Source organism: Psittacula echo (genome assembly GCF_963264785.1).
Source record: "Psittacula echo genome assembly, chromosome: 4".
NCBI classification, from domain to species: Eukaryota; Metazoa; Chordata; class Aves; order Psittaciformes; family Psittacidae; genus Psittacula; species Psittacula echo.
Genome location: NC_137738.1, coordinates 101,842,323 through 101,865,233, shown reverse-complemented (window position 1 = coordinate 101,865,233; position 22,911 = coordinate 101,842,323). Strand labels below are relative to the sequence as shown.

The window sequence follows — 22,911 nt, the reverse complement described above, 5'->3', positions numbered from 1 at the left end:
GAAGCAACCTAATCCACCTAAGCTGTGGATGGTCAGCAAGCCCAGGGGCAGGCAGGACACAGCCAGGCAGCAGACATGGCTGTGGTGGGTGCTGACAGCAATGCCTCCCTCAGTGCCTGGGGGGGGATGACAGCTCTCCTGGCCAGCTGCAACCTGCAGCTTGACAGGTCACCAGCAGAACACTCAGCTGGTATAACCTTGGTGAGTTGATTTTAGGCAGGAACTACAAGGGGGGTGAACCTGGAAGAGAAGAATAGTGACTGGTTCAGCTGCTGACTACACCAGCAATCGGCCCAGCATAGAAGATTTGAGCTGCCATCACTACACTTCAGCAAGGGCAAGGATCAGGCATGGTTTGCCTTACACAGGACTACTGCTGACACGTGGCTCCGTTATCCTTTTCTTCCTCGGTTTGTGTAAATCTGTTGGAACTGCTGGCATGCAGGTGTAGAAGTGCTGTCCATTAGGCACCCAGCTGGTTTAATCCAATCTCCCATGTTCTTGTGACTGTATTTGGGTATTACTTGCATGAGAATCCCTGGAGATTCACCTGACCCTTGTTATTGCCATTCAGTCCCAGGTAGGAGTTTTATATTAGATTAGCGTTTAATCTAGCCATTGACCACAACTCTTTGCGTGCGGCCATCCAGCCAGTTCTTTATCCACTGAGTGGTCCGCCCATCAAATTGATGTCTCTCCATTTTAGAGACAAGGATGTTGTGTGGGACAGTGTCGAACGCTTTGCACAAATCCAGGTAGATGACGTCAACTGCTCTACCCCTGTCCATCAGTTTCGTAGCCCCATCATAGAAGGCCACCAAATTGGTCAGGCAGGATTTCCCCTTAGTGAAGCCATGCTGGCTGTCACCAAGCATAATAATAATAATTAAAAAAATCTTACCCTGCACTTACTCTTCCATTCTTTTTATTTACAAAAATACATTCATTTTCTTAACAAAAATACAGCTCTGATAATCAAAATAATGAGATTCTCAAAAGATAAAAAAACTCTACTAAAATTCATCTATGGCGGCTTTCTACTTTATTTTGGCAGTTCCCATTATTGATACCATATGCAAAGTGAGGACTAAGTACATCTTGGTGAGATAATTATCACATTGTCTCTGTGGAGAAGAAGAAAACAGTTTACAATCAACCAAGTTTATCTTACAAGTGACTGAATTCAGGTTGGGTGCTGTGCAATTTAGAGGCAACTGCATAACTGATCTAGAAATAATATCTTAAGCCACATTGAAATTACTCCAATCAAGCACAGCCAGCAGTTTCTGCAACCCTTTTATCACTGGGCTAAGTATTTGGCTTACATAAACTGACACAGATCCACTGCCTTGTAGCTACAGATTTATAGCAGCTGAAAACATAACCTGCCTTTACTGGGACTTCTGATTGTTTTTAAAGATGACTATTCAGAAATACTACAGAATATTACAAACATTACAGAATAAATCAAACCCCCAAAGCTGTTTTCTAAGATGTTTTGGAGCTATGTGAGATTACTACGTAACTTACCTACTTCAAGATGCAGTAAATCTGCTATTTCAAATCCATCAGACTCAAAATTGTAAACAGGCTTATGGTTTTTATTGTTGTAAACATGTATGCCCCAGGCATACAAATCTTGATTTGTCCAAGAACCGGAACAAGGAAAAAATAACCCAGCCTTTGATGTCAATTCAGCAGTCTTAAACACGGTTAACTTTTACCCACACACACTCAAAATATATCCTTAAAAGGTCACTCATAATCAAGCGTTTTGCTGAATTAATACAGTTCATTAGGCCACAGACTTCAAACTTGCCTGAAAAGGTTTCAGTATGAAACTTACTGAGACACACAGTGGATGCACTGATTATACTTCACAGTTTCTTTCAGTAAAAGCTTTCAGTTTCCAGTCCCAGCACTGAGTCACTTCCCAGATGGCTCGGAGTGAATTACTTGTGGTCACTGTCCCCAGTGATACACTCACTGCAAGTGCTCCCTAGCAGCAGCAAGCCAAAGGCACTTCTAGTACAAAATAAAGGCACCCTCCCACATACTCAGAGAATGAAGCCAGTGGGCTGTAAATTCATGTCTTGTCTTGCATAATGCTAATGCTTTCAAGGCGAACAAGCCTTCAACTCTTGGATTCATCACTCTCCCCTCTAGATATAGATATGTCTTCAGAGTCCAAGCATTTTAGCCTAAGCTTGCAGCCAGCCTCTGGAGGTCTCCATTTCTCTATAGAAGAAACCCAGAATGACCAGTCTGAACTGAAGTCCTCCAGAAAGTGAAAGACCTATCTAAGCTCAGGCATCTATAAAATAGGTTCAGTGTTCAGAATCAGCAGGGTTCAGAATCTATAGTAGACATGAATTTTCAGATAATGTATCTAAAGCATGATAACATCCCTGACTGAAAAAAAAATCACCATTAAAAAGCCAGGTTAAGTCTCATTACTATAAAACACTGTGTGCAAAATGAGATTAACAGCCATGTCATGGTGTTTTGTGAGGCAGAAAGCCTACATCATGTGAGAAATGGGTGACTATCATGATTACTTAAAGGCCAGAAAATTGAATGACCTTTATTCTTGGAATTTTTGGAAGGTACTACTGATTGTGGGCATCCTGAGTGAAGATGTTGATTTGAAAATGTTCAGTACTCAATTCTCTGACAAAGATCAGTTTACAGGTTTCAGAAGCAAAGAACTCCAGTAATGGGAAATATAAGGTTCTGTTTCTTATAAAAACCATAAATTTATATGTTATAAACATATATATAACTTATAAATTACATCAAAATCTCTTTCAGAAAAACTCTTTGTGAGAAAATCCTCAAAACATGTCTGCATCAGTGATTTGCTTCATTTCAAAACAAAATAAATCCTAACTTTATAGTATACTTTAGTATTCCAAAGTGCTTTCCAAATACACTAGTGTGCAATTTATAGGTAGAAATTATGTTCAAAATCCATCCCAGCCCCTAAGGGTGAAATATATCACGAGTTAAAATTTGGGTGGTGCATAATATTTATATCCTTTTCCCCTGACCTACAAGTCCATAGAATCTCCTGTTGCAGTGAGATCACAGCTTTCCATTAATTACTGACAAACAAAAAAACCCAAGCCTTCAGCGGCTCACATTCCTAAATATTTGTAATGTCTTTTTTAGCACAGTGCATAGAGTTAGATATCTCTTTTGCACAGTGGTGTTCTCTCTTGATTTCATTTCTGACTGTGTCAGAATCATCCTTCATCCTTTTTGATAAAATGTGAGCAGAGAAATGACCTGGGAGACTCTCATAGTGTTTGTGCGTGAGATGTGAGACTGTATTTGGAAAGTCATCATATTCAGAGCTTTCAGACTGAGGTATCCTCTTTGTCCAGGGTGTCTGTGCTTTGATGGCTCCTCCTGTTAAAAGCAGAACAAAGGATACATGAACAGACTTCTGGCTTTTATTGCTAACTAACTGAACTACAGTTTGGCAATCTCAAACAACTGAGCACCACCAGCATGGTTCAGTTGTTCTGAACAGTGACTACAGTACCTAATCAGAGGGACCAGTCCTGTTTTAGATGGTTTAGCCTATCCCCTCTGGTCTGCAGCTGCTTTTCAAGAAGGCAGCTGGTACACGAGAGGCCTGTGGCATATCTGCCAACTCCATGCAGATATCCTAGATACCTTCAGGCAATTAACTGGTCTCAGATACCCATGCTCAGGCCCTGGAATTATTCCCTTAGCATGGAAATCTTTCCAGTTCCAGTAACTTGGGATAATAAAAACAAGACAGAGTAACAACATATTTTGATATTTAATACATCAGTCTGCTAGGATAGACTGTTCTTACTTATGTCCTCAGTGAATCGAAGCTTCGTTTGACAGACGCGGATGATTTTGAGCTAAGCAAGATTTTCTTTAGAGAGTGAAGAAAGGGGAGGAAAGGACAGCAATATGGTAAAAAGGGAAAGAACAGCTCAAAGCTGTCCTTTCATTTTCTCCCACAATGTTTCCTGCCTACACCTCTAAAATGGTTTGGAATTTTCTTGTATGCCACAAGCACTAAGAATGCAGTCAAGAATCCCATTTTCTTTTATATACAAGTAAATTTATTTTATCTATGTAGAATATTCTTCATTTCTGGCTTGAAACACTACTGCAGTACTGCTATGTGCACCATACCAGAGAAAAAGTAAAACATATCTGACATATCTAACAAATAGCCCTCTAAGCAGGTAGTATTACACTACAAGAATAAGATGCTGGAGCATATAACAGTACATTCATTCCATAATTCAACTAATAGAGCGTTATTTTGTTTTGTTGTAAGGAGTATAGAAGTGTATGTTGGTAACTAACAATTTTTTGCTCAGTATGACAATGAGCTGCTGTAGTGATGTTACTGCTGTTTGTTGCCAGTTCAAACCTACCTTAACACCTCAAGCGCAAGCTTTGTTTCTCTTCGGCTTTCTTCAGTGATCGGGTAGAAAAGAAGTATAAATAAACCTACAAAGATGAGGATAGCAGGGACTGCTCCAATGAGGATTTTCAGTGTAAGGATCACATCATTGGGTTGTCTGCATATCCCTGGCTTGTATCCAGTAAACCTAAACAAATAGAAATAACAGTGGTGTGTATGTATCCCCAAAGCTAAATGGGAGCTGTTCATCTGAAGGTTCCCTTCTTTTTCCCAACACTCTTCAAGACTTTTCTCCCATTTTTTCCTAATCCTCTCTTTTTTCCTTCTCCCCACTACGTTTCAAATCTTGTTGCTCAAATCTCATTTTTGTGCTCAATTTCAGATAACTGCATTACCTCTGTATTTTCTCATTATGTAACATTTAACTGTTAAAAGAAGCATGGAATCCCATGTAAGGAAATCGCTCTTTTATGTGTTTCTTATTAATATTCAGCAAAGTATTTAAGCTCCACTTTAAAAGTATGTAAGTAATCTGACCAATTTCAATAGCAATAATTAACTTTAAATTAAACCCACCCTTAAGCACTCTTCTCAAGATAGACAAATTTACTCAAGTGCTTAGAGTTAGGTAAACACTTGCAGTTCATTGATTCATGCAGTTCCACAACTGCTGATATACTCAAATTCCCATTCACAATTTGTGGAATGAGATTATTTTCCTCTGAACATGCACCTATGAAAACTACAGCTCATTCAGCATCGCTCAGTCTTCTCTGTTCTCCCACAAACATCTACCTTGGGAAATTGCTAGGAGCTAAATGGAATGCAATTGAAAAGGGGCTAATGGGTGAACAGTTATTTGTTTGAGGGTGTTAGCAGCAAGCATCTAAAATTCCTAAGCCCAAAATGTTCAGGCAAGCACTGCCTGTTATTTAGCAGCTTCAGCTGAAGGCCCTGAAGCAAAACATTGTGGTTACCAAAACCTAACTTGGAGCCAAGGGCTAGATAGTATTTCAGACAAGTTCCCTTTTAAGTGTTTATTGTGTGCTTGTGTGCTGTAGAAGCTACAAAGGCCCTTTCTGCCAGGTCATGTATAAAAGTAGGGCAGAAGATGGCTGACTATTTCTCTGCCTGTCTAGTCATAACAGACAAGGCAAAAGTGAAAGGAGAACACAAAGCATCTTCCAAACTGACACGATCTAGGTGATGGGCAGGGCTGTTAGAAAGACTGTTCCTGATTCTGACTGGCATCCAGTTCCCTAAAACTATTCAGGATTGGTGATCCCTTTACGCTGAACAGGCCACTAGGCACATCTGAAAGCACTCCAGTCCACGTAAAGACTTAGCAAGCTTGTATACGTAGTCCAACCCAGATGCAACAGGGAATGTGCAAAGCAGTTCTATCACTTGTGTGGGACCTTCATCTGCTGAGCTTTCAGGTTTAGTTCTTTATTCATATAAGCCACTAAAATTTACAGGAGTAACTTGGAAAGCAGAAAAATCTAAAGGCAAGTCAGGTCTTTCTGTACTGAAACATGTTAGGGCAGGCAACTTAACGCTTCATGGTGTGGCCTAGATAACAATCCCATCTTTAGTGGTCAGCCATCTGGAGCTGCTGGCATTTTCAGGCTCATGGCAAAAAGGCAATTAACTCCACAGGGTAAAGGCGGAGTAACCTCAGAATGCTTTCACAGTAAATCCACTAAGTGGAAACATAGTGTTACTTACTCCAGTCCCGCTGCAGAAATTCCTAAGCCAATTCCTGCTGACATCTTCGTAAAAAAAACATAAGAAGAATAGAAAATAGTTTCATGTCCTTTTCCATGAGGATTCTGCAGGCGAAAGTTATCAACAACATCAGGCAGCATTGACCTAGAGACAGAGCAAGATAAAAGAAAAACTCAAGCCAAAATCTCTTCTCAAAGTCTAAAGTTACTGAAAGATCACACCCTCCTCCTTTTTTAAGATCTGACTGATGCAGGCATGCGCATGAAAGAATCCAGTTATAAAACTCCTGCTGCTGTACAGGAGGGTAAAAATCCATGTAAGAAATGCATGGCCACATGCTACAAAGCAGAAAAACACCAAAAAACTATCAAACACTTGCTGGGAGGTGACAGAATTCTTTAGACTGGCAGTCATTTCAATCAGAAGTTGTCATATTAAAAAAATAAGAACAACAAAACTCCATGTTCCTTAAGATTTCAAGGGACTCAATGTCTGAACAGTTTTACTCTGAAATAACTCTTCTGACAAGGTAACAAAATTTTCAGAAACCAATGAGACCTATTCTCTCTCTACTTCAAAGAGACTGAATTTTGTAATGGGGAATCAGAATGGAAGCTGTTCAAATGTCAACTGTGACTTGACATTTTATTTCCAGTACATGTCATGATTTACTGTTGGAAAAAAGGGCTTCTCACCCTCTCTGCAGAAAAGCTTATGTAGTCTGACAGCTTATTTCAAACTATGTTTCCATGATCTCTTGCAGTTTTTAGGGCATTGTGCAAATGAGTTATGCAAGTGCTCTCAGCAACCATCTTACTTACTGGTCAATTTGACCTGAATAATAATTATTTCATCTGGACAGGACATGTCCCATCCTGCTCATAGAATCATAGAATAGTTACGGGTGGAAAGGACCTTAAGATCATCTAGTTCCAACCCCCCTTCCATGGGCATCCTTATGTATTTTTTCCCCCACATATTTTCAGTCTTCAAGAGCCAAGGACCTTGAATTCTCAGTTTCTTTTAATCATATCCTTGTGTTATTTGATCCATAACAGATGACTGACTGCTCAAGCAGAGATACACAGTTACGCTTATACTGTGTTCTTAATTGCCGAGCACTAATTGATTTATCTAACTCATTATTCCTGTAGTTCTATTACAAACCAGACATAAGCATCTGATTTACTGTTGTCACATGCTCTATAGCTGTTGTGGTTTAAACCCTATCGTCAAGTTAGTCACGCAGTCTCTCTCTCATTCCCCCCCTTCTTTCCCTCCCCCTACTCCCAGAGGGATGGGGAGGAGAATCAAAAGAATGTAACTCCCACAGGTTGAGATAAGAACAGTCCAGTAACTAAGGTATAACACAAATCACTACTGCTACCACCAATAATAATAATGATAAGGGAAATAACAAGGGAAGAGAATACAACACCTCACGACCCATCAACCGATACCTCGTCCCCACCCAGCAGTGAACTAGCCCTTCCAGGTAACTCCCAGTTACATCCTGGGCATGACGTGCTGTGCTATGGAATACCTCTTTGGCTAATTTGGGTCAGGTGTCCTGTCCCTGCTTCCTCCCGGCTTCCCCTCCTCCCTGGCAGACCATGCGACTCTCAAAGTCCTTGGTCAGGCTAAACATTTGAGCAGTAACTAAAACCATCAGTGTTATCAGCGCTGTTCCCAGGCCGAAAGTCAAAACCACAGCACTGCACCAACTACTAAGAAGGAGAAAAAATGACTGCTACTGCTGAACCCAGGACAATAGCTTCTTAGATTATTGATTCATCTTCACATTCTTATGTACAAAGAGCCACTACAGTTACAGTAGAAGCAATCTGTTAGCAACAGGGCAACCGAAGTCATGTTAGTGCAAATAGCATCTATTATAAAAGCAAGAAAAGATTCTTGGAAGAAGTGACTCTTGCCAAATTCCGTCACTTTTGGAGGTAAATTCCATGCAGTAGTGCAGTAGTACATACATGTACTGTAGACACATACCTCTTCCCCACCTCAAATATAAAATTCGCTTACCATGGCAAAAGAAGAGATGCTGCGATGCTCAGACCAGAGACAAAGGCCACGAAGTAAGCCAGGATGAGGTTTGGAATGGTGACTAGCATGACTGCAAAAGGAGTCATCCACTGAGGGGGAAGAAAATAGTACATCTGACTTAACAGTATGCACTGCTCAATGGTATACAGATTGTTTCCTTCAAAATACAAGATTGTATTACATAGCGGTTCACACACAGCAATGCCTAATACTTCAGTATTTTGGAGAGCCCTGAACCAGTCTGCAGTCGCCTATCCAGAACAATCAGAAAAAACAGGACAAGCCACTGTAGTGCTTTTTCTGTTAGCAGTATTAGGGCTATAACTGCACTAGTAAATTAAACAGTCCTGAGAGCCTATTTATCAGTCATGAATCCAACTGGCAGACCCTGGCCACATTCATACTCCTAAACATTCATAGTCTCCAAAAGAAGTGCTGCCATATAAATACTTTGTGAAGAGCACTTAAGTGGGCAGGTTCCCAGCCTGTAGTCAGATTCTTCTTGGGAGATGGCTCACCAGCTTGTGCTTAGATATTTCTGCCCATTTAGTAATAGAGATGACCAAACACCAATTTCTATTCTAGGCCAGTGGAACTATTTCATTTACTATTAGAGACAAAACCTTGAAACATCATCCCATTGCATTTCAAGGGGAGGGGCAGGGGCTCAATAATCTTTTTAAACTGTAAATATCCCATTTTGCAGATAACTTGGGTCTTGAATTAAGAATTCGCTTACTCATTTGTTTCCAATGACCACAATAAAGCAATCTAGGTACTTGGTAATAACTAAAAGCAAGAAAGCAGTGTGGTTTACTCCCATTCCATACAGCTAGATATGCCACCAGATTTCCCCAACTTCAGCTTGAAGCAATCGGCTTACAGGAGTGAAAATCCACTTCTAAATGCTGACTGAATGCATACAGCCCAGCTGTCCCATACAAGCTCCATCTCCCATGCCTGTGAACCATGGGCACAGCACACATAGAATTCAGAACCAGGGGCTTATCTACAGGGCTTTTTAATGATGGGGGATTAGTTTAACATTAAGTGTTCCAATCCTCTATACTTGCAGGTTGGGAGCTGAAGGTATGAGAAGAGCTTTCACAGCGATTCCCTTAAGCACTGCTATTTACAGGACTGTATGGTAAGTGATTCTGGGAGTCCTGGAGTCTAATCCATTATGTTTATGTTTTAAATGCATTTCCCATCTAAAGCATTTGATCCTAACCTAAGGAGGCAGAAAATAACCTTTCCTGACTGCAGGTTCCCAGCACAGACAGCTAATCCTTGCATTAGCCCAGTGTTGTAGCAAAATCGTTATTTCACCACAAGAGAGCACTCCATCAATACAAGATTTTATGTTGCCTATAAGCAATTTTATGACAGTCTTATGCTCCACATGGGGCACCCACCCAGAAAACAAAGCACTTAAACAAAAGTCTAGATTGATAATAATAATAATCATTGTAAGTGTAATTTTTTATTGAAAGAGAAGCACGGCTCAGAGGACTCGGGCTACAATGCCCTAAAGTCTCACTCATGCAATAGCAGCAGAATCACTGGGGCAGTGTTCCTGCTGCAATAAACAGCTAATGCACCTCCTTCTTTTCTACTTGCAGAGCAAGCACTCCATTATTTGCATTCTGCTCCCTAGTCACAGAGCTGCTGCCCTTCGAGTCATAAACAATATCCTACAGTTATCATGTGTCTTCCATCCATTCCCTAACAGCACTATGGAAGGTCACTCTTCTGGGACGCTGAAGGTACTACTGGCCTGGGCAGCAGCATGTTACAACGGGCAAATCAGGAAAAGGTGCAGCTAGAATGTGAATGGAAATGTGAATGGAGAGGGGAAAAGGGACTGCAAAGCCACGATTCATCCAAGGATGTGCCTCCATGCTGCACTGCGCTGATAGATGGCAAATAAACAACATGTATATGTGGGAAGGTGAAAAGCCTGGTGGCCATTTTGGACTTGTTTTTATTTTTTACTAAATCCTCCAAAATCTACAAGTCAAAATCTACTAGTCAAAGGCTATTATTGGCTAGGATGGGAGCTAGAGTTGTGCGAGAGCGCAAACTTCCACTTTTGGACACCTTGTCAAAACCATGAGCCAAAAAGCTGACTCACTTCTTAAAATTTCTCATTACTTTACCTCCAGTTACCAGCTGACAGACTTACTGATTTTAAGTTCAACGTTTGCCCCATAAGGGCAGAGAAGACAATCTAAATGAACATAGCACACAGAAGCAGAAGAGAATAAGCCTTTGCACCTTATCATGGGAAGGATCCTGATCAAGGATCCCACTTGCATATGACCCTGTACTTACAGAAAGTCTAAGCTTTTATATTCTGGGTAGTTTAGATATTTAGTCAGTACTTAGACTGTTGGTCATCTCTTGTGGAGGAATGAGTAAAAAAGGAGCAATATCCGTGGAAGGAAGCCAACCTTATTAAGTTTAACCACGCCAAGTGCAAGGTCCTACACCTGGGTTGGAGCAATCCCAGGCACAGCTACAGGTTGGGCAGAGAAGAGATTCAGAGCAGCCCTGCAGAGAAGGACTTCGGGGTGTTGGTCGATGAAAAAATGAACATGAGCCGGCTTCAGTGTGCGCTCGCAGCCGAGAAAGCCAACCGTATCCTGGGCTGCATCAAGAGGAGTGTGACCAGCAGGTCAAAGGAGGTGATCCTGCCCCTCTACTCTGCTCTCGTGAGACCTCACTTGGAGTATTGTGTGCAGTTCTGGTGTCCTCAACATAAAAAGGACATGGAACTGTTGGAACATGTCCAGAGGAGGGCCATGAGGATGATCAGGGGACTGGAGCACCTCCCGTATGGAGACAGGCTGAGAAAGTTGGGGCTGTTCAGCCTGGAGAAGAGAAGGCTGCGTGGAGACCTCATAGCAGCCTTCCAGTATCTGAAGGGGGCCTATAAGGATGCTGTGGAAGGACTCTTCATTAGGGACTGTAGTGACAGGACAAGGGGTAACGGGTTCAAACTTAAACAGGAGAAGTTTAGATTGGATCTAAGGAAGAAATTCTTTACTGAGAGGGTGGTGAGGCACTGGAATGGGTTGCCCAGGGAGGTTGTGAATGCTCCATCCTTGGCGGTGTTCAAGGCCAGGTTGGATGAGGCCTTGGGTGACATGGTTTAGCGTGAGGTGTCCCTGCCCATGGCAGGGGGGTTGGAACTAGATGATCTTAAGGTCCTTTCCAACCCTAACTATTCTATGATTCTATGATTCTTGTTGCTTATCTACCCTGTTTTCTATACTCTGTAAAGGGTCTTTTCAACATACAACCCTTTAACAGGAAAAATTAGTCTGGAACAGTGTGACTTTTATCTTATTTTTTCCCAGGAAACTGAGTTTCAAATTATATCTTCACCCTGAAAACTGAGTGAAGTTTTGCAGAAAAAAAACCCCATTGCTTTCTGCCCTGTCTCCTTCCTTTCCAGAAGGACATCCCCCAATGACAAAAGTAGGAGCCTTAAATGATGTGATTTTATTTCACAGTGACAGAACAGATTAGTTGTACCAATCACACAAGGTGGCAGTATAGGAAGCCCCTGCTGCATTGCCAGACACAAAATCCATCACTGAGCACACAGAGAGTCCCTTGAGAAACATCTACAAGGTGAAATAGAGAGATGACTTTTTTCAGTCCAGCCCCCACTTACACCATAATACAGTCAACCAACTGGACTGTAAAATTAAGTTAAACCATGCTTACAGAGGTGCTGACAGGATTTCCAGTCATGTTAAAATAAATTTACAGAGCCAAGTTGGTTGAAGAAAGCTTATTTTGTAGCTAAGTAGACAGAGATTTCCTATGGAGGAAGTCTGCATTCCCTGGTCCAGTCAGTGGTCCAATACTGCTTTTGGCAATTCTCTTTGCTCAAGTGGTAAAAACAAATGAGGATGGGACTTGGATTCCAGATGCCTACTTCAAAACACATAATGTTCCAATATTTGGAACTTGGGTTTTAAAGTTACTTCTGATTCTTTGGAAGTCATTCCAACACACAGATCTTAATTTCAAAAATTGTAACTGTTCAATTATATTCAATAATTGTCACCAGACCTAAATTTTCCAGCTTTGTTCAGATTTTGACATACAGCTTCACGCTGGATTTTCCGAGTCCTCATGCTTTGTTGTGCACAAGGCAGACAATTTTTCTTTCCTCTTTTATAAGTAATTGAAGGTAAACGGGAAAAATAGGGAGGAACAGGCCTACACAATGACTCACTGAGGATGATGACAGAAAATTGCTGCAGTCTGCACTAAGTGAAGGACTTAAAATAATCCATCAGAGATGAGGTCAGTCTCACTGAGCCGTCTGCAGAGCTGTGTAATAGTTAAACCAGACTTCTTTTCTCAGGTAGGTCACCTATTTCTTTATTTCACTAATAACTGTCCATGTCCATCTCTGTTCAGAGGGATGTGGAAACCCCTTCCTTCTCATGTTTCTGGTGAAGGATGTGTAACAGACTTCTGTTTTCTCCTCTGCCACTGGATTACAGATGTGGTCAACTCAGCACCATACCCAAAGACAAAACAAGCCTTGTACAACAGATAACTTATAAATTCAGATTTGTGTTGCCTCAGATTAACAAAACCTCACTGGGTTTCACTTCTGAGTGCAGACAAATGCAGAGCTTGCAAAGATTTTTAAACTGGAGCCTCCTTTCAGCATCAATCTATTTCTCAAAAGTTTCTCTTGGAAACTTGGAATCTGTCTGAAATTCGGTACAATGATTTAAAACGAACTATGAAACTGAGCAAATTTCATGTAGCTTGAGGTTATACACACTTGAAAGAGCTCCTGAAGTGGCTCCAGTTGTCAAATGAAGTGAGTGCAAGCAGATTTTTCTCTCAAAAGATTTGCTTACCGCAATCCCAAATGCTGCACACTTCTTGCCAAATCGCTGCAGAATCTTCTGCCAGAAGGGAATGCTCACAGCTGCTGATACCTACAGTGGACAAAAAACCATACCTGCATGGTGCTCACTGCCATGGTTGCCTTCAGCTGTAGAGCTCACAGACATCTTTTTGTCTAACACATTACAGCCTGAAAGGAACGTGCACTTACAGGTTCCTGTTTCTCCTCATCCTTTGAGTGTTTGGGGTTTTTTTGTTGTTGTTTATTATTCACTATTATATATTATTACAAACAAAAAAGCCTCAGAGGGTTTTCCACAGTCAAATACCAGAAGGCAGTGTCCTAAAATTTCCTTTTCCTAATGCAAGCCACTACAGCTAAAGCTACACATGACAGTCATTGAAGCTCGAACACATCGCAAACAGTTGTATTTCGCTCTAATGTGTTTTGCCTCATTCTCTGGACCTCACAAATGATAAGTAAGTTCAGCTCTACCCCATCATACAGGAAGAAAGCTGAAGCACAACACACACTTATCTTAAGATATACTTACAGTATATATCCCATACATGTTTCATCTTAGGAACAACCTCTGAGAGAAACAGCTGCTTACATTCTGCTGCTTACCAATAGCTACTTACCATTTCATATACTCTAATACTCACCTGGTAGCAGCAACAACAATCACTTACAACAACAAGGCAACACAGTAACAATGCACTGAAGTATTGCTATTAATGACAGTCTTACAGTTTAACTAAATTCAAATGTTATCTCATTGTTACAGTTATATTCCACTCTTTACTGACTTTACTGTCTCTTGTCTCTCTGCTTGGTGTCCACTACTTGCAGAGTCTCAAGATGCCCAACAATAATCCCTTGCTCTCCAACATCTTGGTTTTAATCACTGGAAAAGATCTGTCTTATAACACAGGAAAGGAAGAATAAAAAAGGGGTAGAAAGGGGTTTTGGGACAAAGAAGTGGAAATGAAGTTTCCTTAACATGTTTCTACAATTCTCTCTGCCAAATGGGTCAGAAATCATGTAACAGCTTCCCTGAAAAGGACTGCTGCCATATTCTACATGGTAGACAAATTCTTTACAGAATATTTCAAAATTGCAGCACATGCATATCCTAGGAATTATGCAACTTTAAATGTTATACTTGTGTTAAAAGGGCTTTGGTCAGAAGCATGAAGTTTTCAACTAATACTACTTGTAATCATAACATAAATAATGCAACACAGGAGCAGTGTGTAACTGAATTGTAAGTATCACCTAAGCAAGCAGAATTCTACCTCTGCAGGAAAAAAAGGTTCTCTAAAAGGATCTTTTTATCACACTGCTGACTGCTTTGGAGAGGAATCTTTGTATCTCTGGATATCTCAAATATTTATCCTTGCAAGCTGCCTAGCCCAGAAGGTTCATATGTATGAATACACAAACTACAGTTGTTTCATCTTCAGCATATCAGAGTGGGGAAAGGGAAAAGAAGTTAAAATTCCAGACCTCCTTTCTGGCAGCAGCTTTTGCCCTTTATAGGAGCAGAAAGTGACTGACAGGTAAAGGCAGCAAGGAATAAATGAAAAGCTTCAAAGCATTAATTTTTTAGAAGTACAGCAGGGAACACCAGCTTTATTCCAAACTGGCAAAGCAAAAGATAGTGTAGCTTCTCAACAGCTCTGTCTAGACACAGAACTCCTCTTGTCTTCATTATTTTGTGCAGAAACCAGTGAGAACCAGCTATCAAATAAAACTACAGGACAGAAAAGCGCAACTCACCAGGATGGTCACTACCAAATACTGGAAGTGACTGCGAAGATCAGCCGCATGAGTGCAGAATAGGACAAAGTTGCTCTGCTCCAACTGTTGAAAACATTTGGTGACCACCAAAAAAGAAAGGAAAATTAAAAAAGACAAAAATGATATCACGCTCTATACCAGTCAAACACAGTTGGTGACTCTTGTTAAATGTAGGATTTGGGAGTCTCATTCTTCCTACATTTGCAACAACTTAAAAAAAGCAACAAATCTCCTATCACTGAAGTAACATGCCAATTGTATTGTGTCAAGCAAGAGGTAAGCCATGCACCTAATACAGCATAAAAATGACCAAAACAGGAACTGCCTTATGAGAGGATTCCATCTAAAGGCTTTAATCCCTGTGTTGCAACTGCCTTGTGGTGTTGTCACAGTCCCAGCTGCAGACTACTGCAAGAAATCGTCCTTCCTTTTCCATAGCAATGTGACAAATATTTCACCAGGAGTTCTGACTTCAAAACAAGTTACTCTTCAGCTGGAATTATGCTCATGCCGGCTTCCTGCAGTTAAGCAGCTAACTGCTGGGTTTGTATATGGCCTTGGCTATGGATGTAGCTTTGGGTCAGGTATCTCTCATTCAAATACTCATTGGATGGAAGATCTAGCTGCTCTGTGTTATAACACATGAAGCCACTGCCACCATGCTTTTGCAGAACTGGAAGGAGTTCTGAACACGAGTATATGGCTCAGGCCCACCAGCAGCAATTCTGCAGAAGGGGAGTGGCAGAGGAGGATTTAATACTCATGCCACAGCACTACAATCAACTCTTGCTCCTCTGTCCACTTGTAGATTAAAAGTGGCCAATAATCTGTATACAAATTAGGATAAAAGTTATATCCCTTCTCCATTGCCACCAAAGCCTTCTCTTGTTTGTAACCCAGTTTACACTGCCTTCATTTTAGATGTAGGGTATCATGCTATGGGATCACGACTAATGCATCTTTACCTGCCTATTCCTTTGTTCACCAATAATCCACTAACTGAATTTCACAAAGTCAGTGTCCTCCCTTGAAAAACAGTGGCTGAACTGGAGCAATAGAGCTTCCAGCTTCTTCCTCCCCTCACACCTTCCCTTCAGTTTGCTTAAAAAGAAAAATGAAGAAATATGGACAGCCAGATCTTTTCCTTTCTAGGTATTGTCAAGAAGTAATTGGCTGCCAACAACCAAATGTGCACTGTATCCTTACTGACTGAGTGGATGCTGGAAGGATCTGAACCATAAGGGATCTTTTCATTATCTCTGCTGTTGCTTGCTGTGCCTGCAGCTCCCAGAGGTAAGCAGAAATGCTTCTGCTATTGTTTCTCATCCTTGGGCCTTCCAGCAAGGACTGACAGATGCTGCAAAGGACAGCCTACTAACCATGCCCAAATCCAGGCCAACCTGAAACTTCCATGCTTTTTTGGTAAACAGACTTTTAAGAAATTTACTAATTCACCAGGAGTGCTGGTGAACACAGTGCTGCTCTCTTACATGCCCTGTTCCTGCCCTCTGTCCTGATATTCACTCAATCAATGGTGCATGTGACTAAGAATTTGTTGACAAAAATGCATCTGTGTTTTAAAATAAAGCCAACTTCAACTGATATGTACAGATTCACATTAAAACAACACATTTACTGATTTGACCATAGCTCAAAAATCAAGCTTTAAAAAGACTGCTGGGCTATGAGGATTAAGGGTTTCGTACTGAGTGGCTCTCAGTTTTTCTACAGCTTCTCTCTAAGACAAGATGTATTACCTCTTTTTGCAAGAGCCACATTCAACTGCAGGTCCTCATTTGAAAATTGACTCTATCTAGTCCTGAGACAGGTAAGACCTCCTGCTTCTGAACATCATCTTATCTTACTCTGATCTAATGCCTTCTATCATAAAGACTCCATAAGAACCAGTTCAGCCACTATCTGAGAACAGATACCTATACAAAGGGGCAATGGTTTGAAGGGGCACGCACTATAGAGAAGAACAGAAAGAAGAGAAAAAGTGTTCTCTAAGCAACTGAAACCACAGGAGACTGGATGGATAACATATAATGACCCACTCTGGGTCACTAGGACTAGTTCCTCACCTTTTATGGAGAAAAAAAAACAAAAAACAAAAAACAAGCCATCTTTAAATGGTAAGGACTTTGGTTTTGCTTCTCCTTTGAAAGAACCATCTCCAGCCGCACAGGAACCCAGGCACCAAGGAAAGGACTCTGATTCCCGACTGATTTGTAAGGGAAGGCACCACCCCCCAGATCACCACCTCCAGACACCAGCCAAAGGTTATTTGCGTTTTAGCTGCCACAGAATCTCCCATGCTGAGACTGGAATGAGGCCAAGACACAGAGTTAGAGAGCCTGAAAGTTACCTGAACTGCTGTCGAGATGAGAAGAAATGAAGCTGTAAGCTTCATGTATGGACCGTGCTTCATTGTGAGTCCAAGCCCCTTACAAAAAGGTATTGCTCTGTCTGACTTTAAGGCATAAGGATCTAAGAGGAGCAAAATACGTAAAATAACAATCTTTTCTGGAGACGAATGTGAAATAATTATTACTAAATCTAGGCAAATTTAAATATATCTTACCATCTTTTTCCTTTACTCCAAGAAAAAGAAAGATAATTCCAAGAAGATATACACCTCCTATGACCCCTGCTGCAATCATATAAACTTTTGCCTTTGAAGAGAAAAAAGGCATATTTGAAATTGTGACAGAAGAATGACAGGCCATTATGGAAATCTCAGCCTCTTTCTGGTGAGCCATCTGCAAATGAAGAAATGCCTCTCTACGACAGCCAAGTCCCTGTGTTTTACCTCTCCGAAAAATGTTCACTTCTGCAGGTAATTTCTAAACAACACGTACTTTAGGATAAATGCAAGGCATATAAGTATAGATTTACTGCAAAACAAAAAAAAGAAGCTGTGAGACTACCTACAGACACAAACAGAGATCTATCAAAAATGTCCAGCATCAGTAGAGTGTTTCTAATTTTTAGTAAATCCAGCTGATCCAGTTACATAGACAACAATCTGTATCTTCATTCTGGGTGGGAAAGGCCCCAGTGCTGATGCAAACAATTAGTACAGTTACTGTATTATGTATAATAGAACAATAAGAAAACTCCCTTTAGGCTCTAATAAATTTTACAAATCACACTTTCATGCCAGTGTTCTAAGAATATGGTTACTTGCATCCTTGTTACCCCAGCTACTTGGTGAAATACTCAAGCATATTCAGAAATCTTGTTTACTGCTGCTGAAGAGCGGTAATAGGAGATATTCAACTACAATAAGCAGAGCACAAATACGTACATCTCAGTTTGCACCATGCAACTGAGATTAGACTCAGGTCAAGGAATCTTCTTCACAGGAATCTTACGTATCAGTATATGCACTGACAGAGAAAGAGATGAAAATATAAAACCACTGAACCTCGCAATTGGTAAAAATCGAACTAACAAACTGATGATTTCACAAGTGACACAGAAAAAACCCAAACCGCTACACAAGGTAATTGTTCGATTCAGGCCCTGTTTCAAGATCACTGGAAACAATGGAAGATTATCAAATTGTGTTCATCGAAGTTTGGATCAGCTTTTAGGATTTCCTCATAGATATAAAACCATCCCTGTTTCTCAAAAAATAGCAAACTGAAGCATGAAGAGATTAAATTACTTGTGCAGGATTACAGGAGAAATCTGCTGTGGAAAATGAAATAAACAAGCATGGTTCTTTAGGTTCATTCCATGTGTTAAACATTGAGCACTGCTCCCACTAATTGCCTGTTAGAAACCACTTACTTTCAACAGTGCTTTGTACCTTCACAAGACTACAGAGTCCAAGTAGGACTTCCAGTTTCATTCACAAAACAGCCATTAATCTTTAGAGGAGAACCCCAGTAATAACTCCTATGAAAAGCAGCGTTGCTTATCTGAAAAATCCTACTACAGCCACCATTTTTTCACAGAATCACAGAATTATTTGGGTTGGATGGGACCTTCAAAGATCATCTTCCAAACCCCCTGCCATGGGCAGGGACACCTTCCACTAGACCAGGTTGCTCCAAGTCCCATCCAACACGGCCTTGAACACTGCCAGGGATGGGGCAGCCACAGCTCCTCTGGGCCACCTGTGCCAGTGCCTCACCACCCTCACAGTGGAGAATTTCTTCCTAATTTCTGATCTAAATCTCCCCTCTTTAAGTTTAAAGCCATTGCCCTTTGTCCTGTCACTACAGGCCTTCACAAAAAAATCTTTTTCCATTTTTCTTATGAGTCCCCTTTACATATTGAAAGGTCACAACAGTCTCCCCAGAGTCTTCTCTTCTCCAGCCTGAACAACCCCAACTCTCTGAGCTGTTCTTCACAGGAGAGGTGCTCCCTCTCTCTGACCATTTTTGTGGCCCTCCTCCAGATCTGCTCTAACAAGTTCATATCTTCCTTATGCTGTGGACCTCAGAACTGGATGCAGCATTCCTGGCAGGGTAAAGTAAGCTTTTCTCACTAAGCTTCTATTTTAAACTGTGAATCAACATACTGAAAACAAAGGATGGCCATGTACCTCCTAGCTACTTTACAGTTTGCCATCTTCAGCAAAGCTCATTAGCGTAAATCTGCTGCCACCACAGAGAAGTGGCTGCAGAGACAACAGATGGGAAGTCTTATTCACAACAGCTCAGCTCCAGAGTTACTGATTTCAAGGAAGTCACGTTTATTTTCATCAGGCTGGATGATCTGATATGGTATTACAGACATACCACCTGCCCCCCCACCCCCCTTATTGATTTTAGTGTGCTCCCATAGATGCTTACTTGATGAGACAGGGGATCTGAAGGGTCTGGAAAGCTGGAAGTGTCATGCCAGGAGTCAGTTGTGTTTACTGGGGGATTCACAGTGCAGTGATGAGAGACATGAGCACTGGCTACAATCTGCCCCTGAAGTGCAGCTCCAATCAAGGTCCCAAGCACTTCCATGGTCATTCCTAAAGAAGTAAGCACAAATGTGCACTGAGCATGAGAATTTGTTTCCTCCACAGACCGGAAGCTGGCTCATTTATCCCACTGAAAAGAAACCTCATCAAACCATTTTCTTTTATAGGAAACAACCAGAAAATGCAATACCAAGAACATCAGAACAGAAGATGATCAGTAATAGAACAGTTTCAAGGAAAAAGAATTTTGTAATCTATTTTCTGATCGGCTTTTAGAAGTCTGCATGGAAGATCTACTTTTATTCAAGCTGCATGATGGATGCAGCTGAGATTAAGAGCCACAAGTGGATAACACAGGAACCTTTCATCTCGAGGACCAGAGCAGAACTACAGTTTAAATGTTGAATGCCACTCTTCTGAAGCAGGACTAGGAGCCATGACATCAGGCTTGATGGTAAGATGGTATCAAGCTTAAGCTTGATGGTAACTTATGAAACATTTTGCAAGCCACTTATCTGATCAGACCTATAGGCTCTCCAAACAGTAAAATAAAACAGTACTTACCTCAGGCTTATGTTGGAAATAATACAGCTGCCAAGGTCCTGGAAACACTAGATGCTGCTCTTAACTGTCTAAGGCTAGAGTAAGGCAGAACTAGCTACCTTAGTTTCAGTGAATTATTCAGACTACTACCACTCCAAGCACCACAAGAATAAGGAATCATCTAAAAAAACAACCAAAGCCTCCATTTGGGAAAGCAAAGATCTGACCATGGACATCCAGTTCATGCTTCATGTACTCAAAAATCAGTCAACAAGGTGGTTAGTTGTTACAGCTCCATTGCAGGCAAGTGGTGAGTAAGCTGGCTTCTAGCCCCTTCTTACCCTGAGGGATTTCAAGCCTATCAGTTCTGTTTCCATGCAATGTGGCCATACCCAGCATCCCCATGGCAGGGAGATAAACCAAATTCCTGTTCTGTCTCCAGGCACTATTTACACATTTTGCTTAAAGATACATGGGGTTGAATATATTAACAGATTAAGAATAGGGACTGTGACTCCCTGATTGAGGGAATCATAATCATTGACCTAAACATGAGGCTTTTTTCTACTTATTCTCTCTCAGTGTCTCTAGGGGCTCCATGTTCCTTTCTTAGAAGCACCATGGAGGATTTTGAAGGGCAAGTTCCATAGCAGTTTGTGTCCTAGTGGTTATCATACTGTCCCTGGAACTGACAGAAGTTTCAAAAGCTCCTAGATTCAGGTTTTTTCAAGTTCCCTGCTCTATAATAGACTTCCTCTGTGACCTTGGGTACATGCCTTTTTGTGTTTCCCTGCGAAGGAATAAAAATACTTCTCCACCTAAAGGGAGAGCAATGCACACAATACTGTGAGGTGTTCAGACAGTGTAGTAACAAGGGCTGCATGTAGCTATAGAAGATCAAGTAAAGAAAAGGGAAGAGAGGGTCCTTAGGACACTTTGGATCATTTAAACCATTGCTAGTATGCTCCCAAATAGAAAATGTTTCTGAACAGAAAATTTGAGGCTTCATGTGATACTAATTGAAACCAATGGGAAGTAAAAAAACCCCCAACTTCTTCCCCGAACTTCACATTCAGTTTTACTGGCGATATTACAGTTCAGTCCATATGCACAAAAATGCTGGCAGATGGTGGAAATCCTGACCTCAACCTTATCTGACAGTCTCACTCGGGCCTTGCAGAGCTTCAACTGTTGACTACTCAGTGCAAAAGCAATGCACTCAAGTAACACCTTCCATTCAAAACACCACCTACACATCCATAATCTTCATTAGGGCTCTACATCTGCATTTTACCAAGCACTTGCATAGAATAAAACTCAGAAGCATCATTAGAGGCAACAGAAGTACAACCATTATGAAACCTTATTTTCTAAGAAGTAGCAAGAACTGAGGAACAGGTACATTTGAAAGTTCTTATGAGCTCAGAATTTAGAATTTATTACTTTGCACCTTAGCCAAGAAAGCTGATTTTTCAGAAAGCAGACTGTACCTTGAAGTAGGTTATATCTTGCCTAGAATGTAAGTAGGATTTATGGTAAAGCAACTTAAGAATCTCAGTGAGAAGCAGGACAAAATTTATACTGAGCAGTTCTGCTTGTCTCCAGCAGAGGGTAATGGATCCTCTGGTCCCAACTTTTTTTTTAAAGCACACTTCATATTACACAGCTGGTTTTCTTTAAAGAGTTGAAGAAATGCCTGAACGACTGACTCCATCCAAGAAAGTCTATCAACAAGAAGAATTCTCTGTGAAACCCAGAGAGAAGCAGAAGTATTTAAGTAAAACACTTGCTAAAAAAAAGAGGGGGGAAAGAAATTCTCACATAATCACTGTCATTACAAGAAAACTTACTCCAAACAAATATAATTTCAAAATATACAAAAATATCAACATTTGAAAAGTCAAAACTATGGTTCATTTAATCACCCTAACTTGGCTTAGAAGAACAGCTGTACACTCAAAAGTTAATGCCTTTCTGAACATTAAAATGACACTATAAATGCGTAACACCTCTCAGCCATAGAGTTCAACAGCTTTTACGAGCACAGATGCCTGTGAAGCCTTGCATGGGACTAGCACATAGGAAAGTACATTTATTTGGATCACAGCCTCTGAAGACATAAAACCAGACAAGAGAAAACACTAGGTACATGGATTTAGTTAGAATTTAGGCCAGATGACTCAGAATACAGTCAGTGCCAAAGACTATAACAAAACTGGAATCTCCCACTGTTCAGTCCTGTCCTGTGACTGCTAGCCCAGACTTTCTCTTGAGATAGTTTATGATAATGCAAATTACAACTGCTCCATATGCTGGAAAGAGACTGGGTTGCTCAGGGGGTGCTGTATCTAGAATTTTTAACATTACTCTTTTGGTACTTTTGGCCATTTTGTTGTGCTTCTATGGTGTTTTTTTTTTCAACATACTCAAGCAAGTTCACTGAGGACTAATGGAAGAGAAAAGGGGTCTTGCTAGGAAGAGCAAACTGATGCAAGAGTTATTCTAAAGCAACACTGAAACACACGTTAAAACATAAAAAGTATTTAA

The 22,911-nt window shown here is 40.9% G+C and overlaps 1 protein-coding gene across 11 annotated transcripts in view; it reads right to left on the bottom strand.

The window, feature by feature from the left end:
* Positions 1–796: 796 nt before the first annotated feature.
* MFSD2B (MFSD2 lysolipid transporter B, sphingolipid) overlaps positions 797–22,911 on the bottom strand; it is a 41,648-nt gene continuing 19,533 nt past the window's right edge. For 8 of the 11 annotated variants that reach the window (XM_080616417.1, XM_080616423.1, XM_080616426.1 and 5 more), the window contains 9 exons: positions 19,703–19,872; positions 17,479–17,569; positions 17,263–17,384; positions 14,874–14,957; positions 13,102–13,182; positions 8,186–8,295; positions 6,146–6,289; positions 4,428–4,604; positions 797–3,411 (listed from right to left, as the gene is read on the bottom strand). In XM_080616417.1, coding sequence (XP_080472543.1) covers positions 3,360–3,411; positions 4,428–4,604; positions 6,146–6,289; positions 8,186–8,295; positions 13,102–13,182; positions 14,874–14,957; positions 17,263–17,384; positions 17,479–17,569; positions 19,703–19,872 — 1,031 coding nt within the window. In that variant the 3' untranslated portion in view covers positions 797–3,359. The remainder of the gene's footprint in view (positions 3,412–4,427; positions 4,605–6,145; positions 6,290–8,185; positions 8,296–13,101; positions 13,183–14,873; positions 14,958–17,262; positions 17,385–17,478; positions 17,570–19,702; positions 19,873–22,911) is intronic. The other 3 variants (XM_080616422.1, XM_080616425.1, XM_080616419.1) reach the window with 3 other exon arrangements.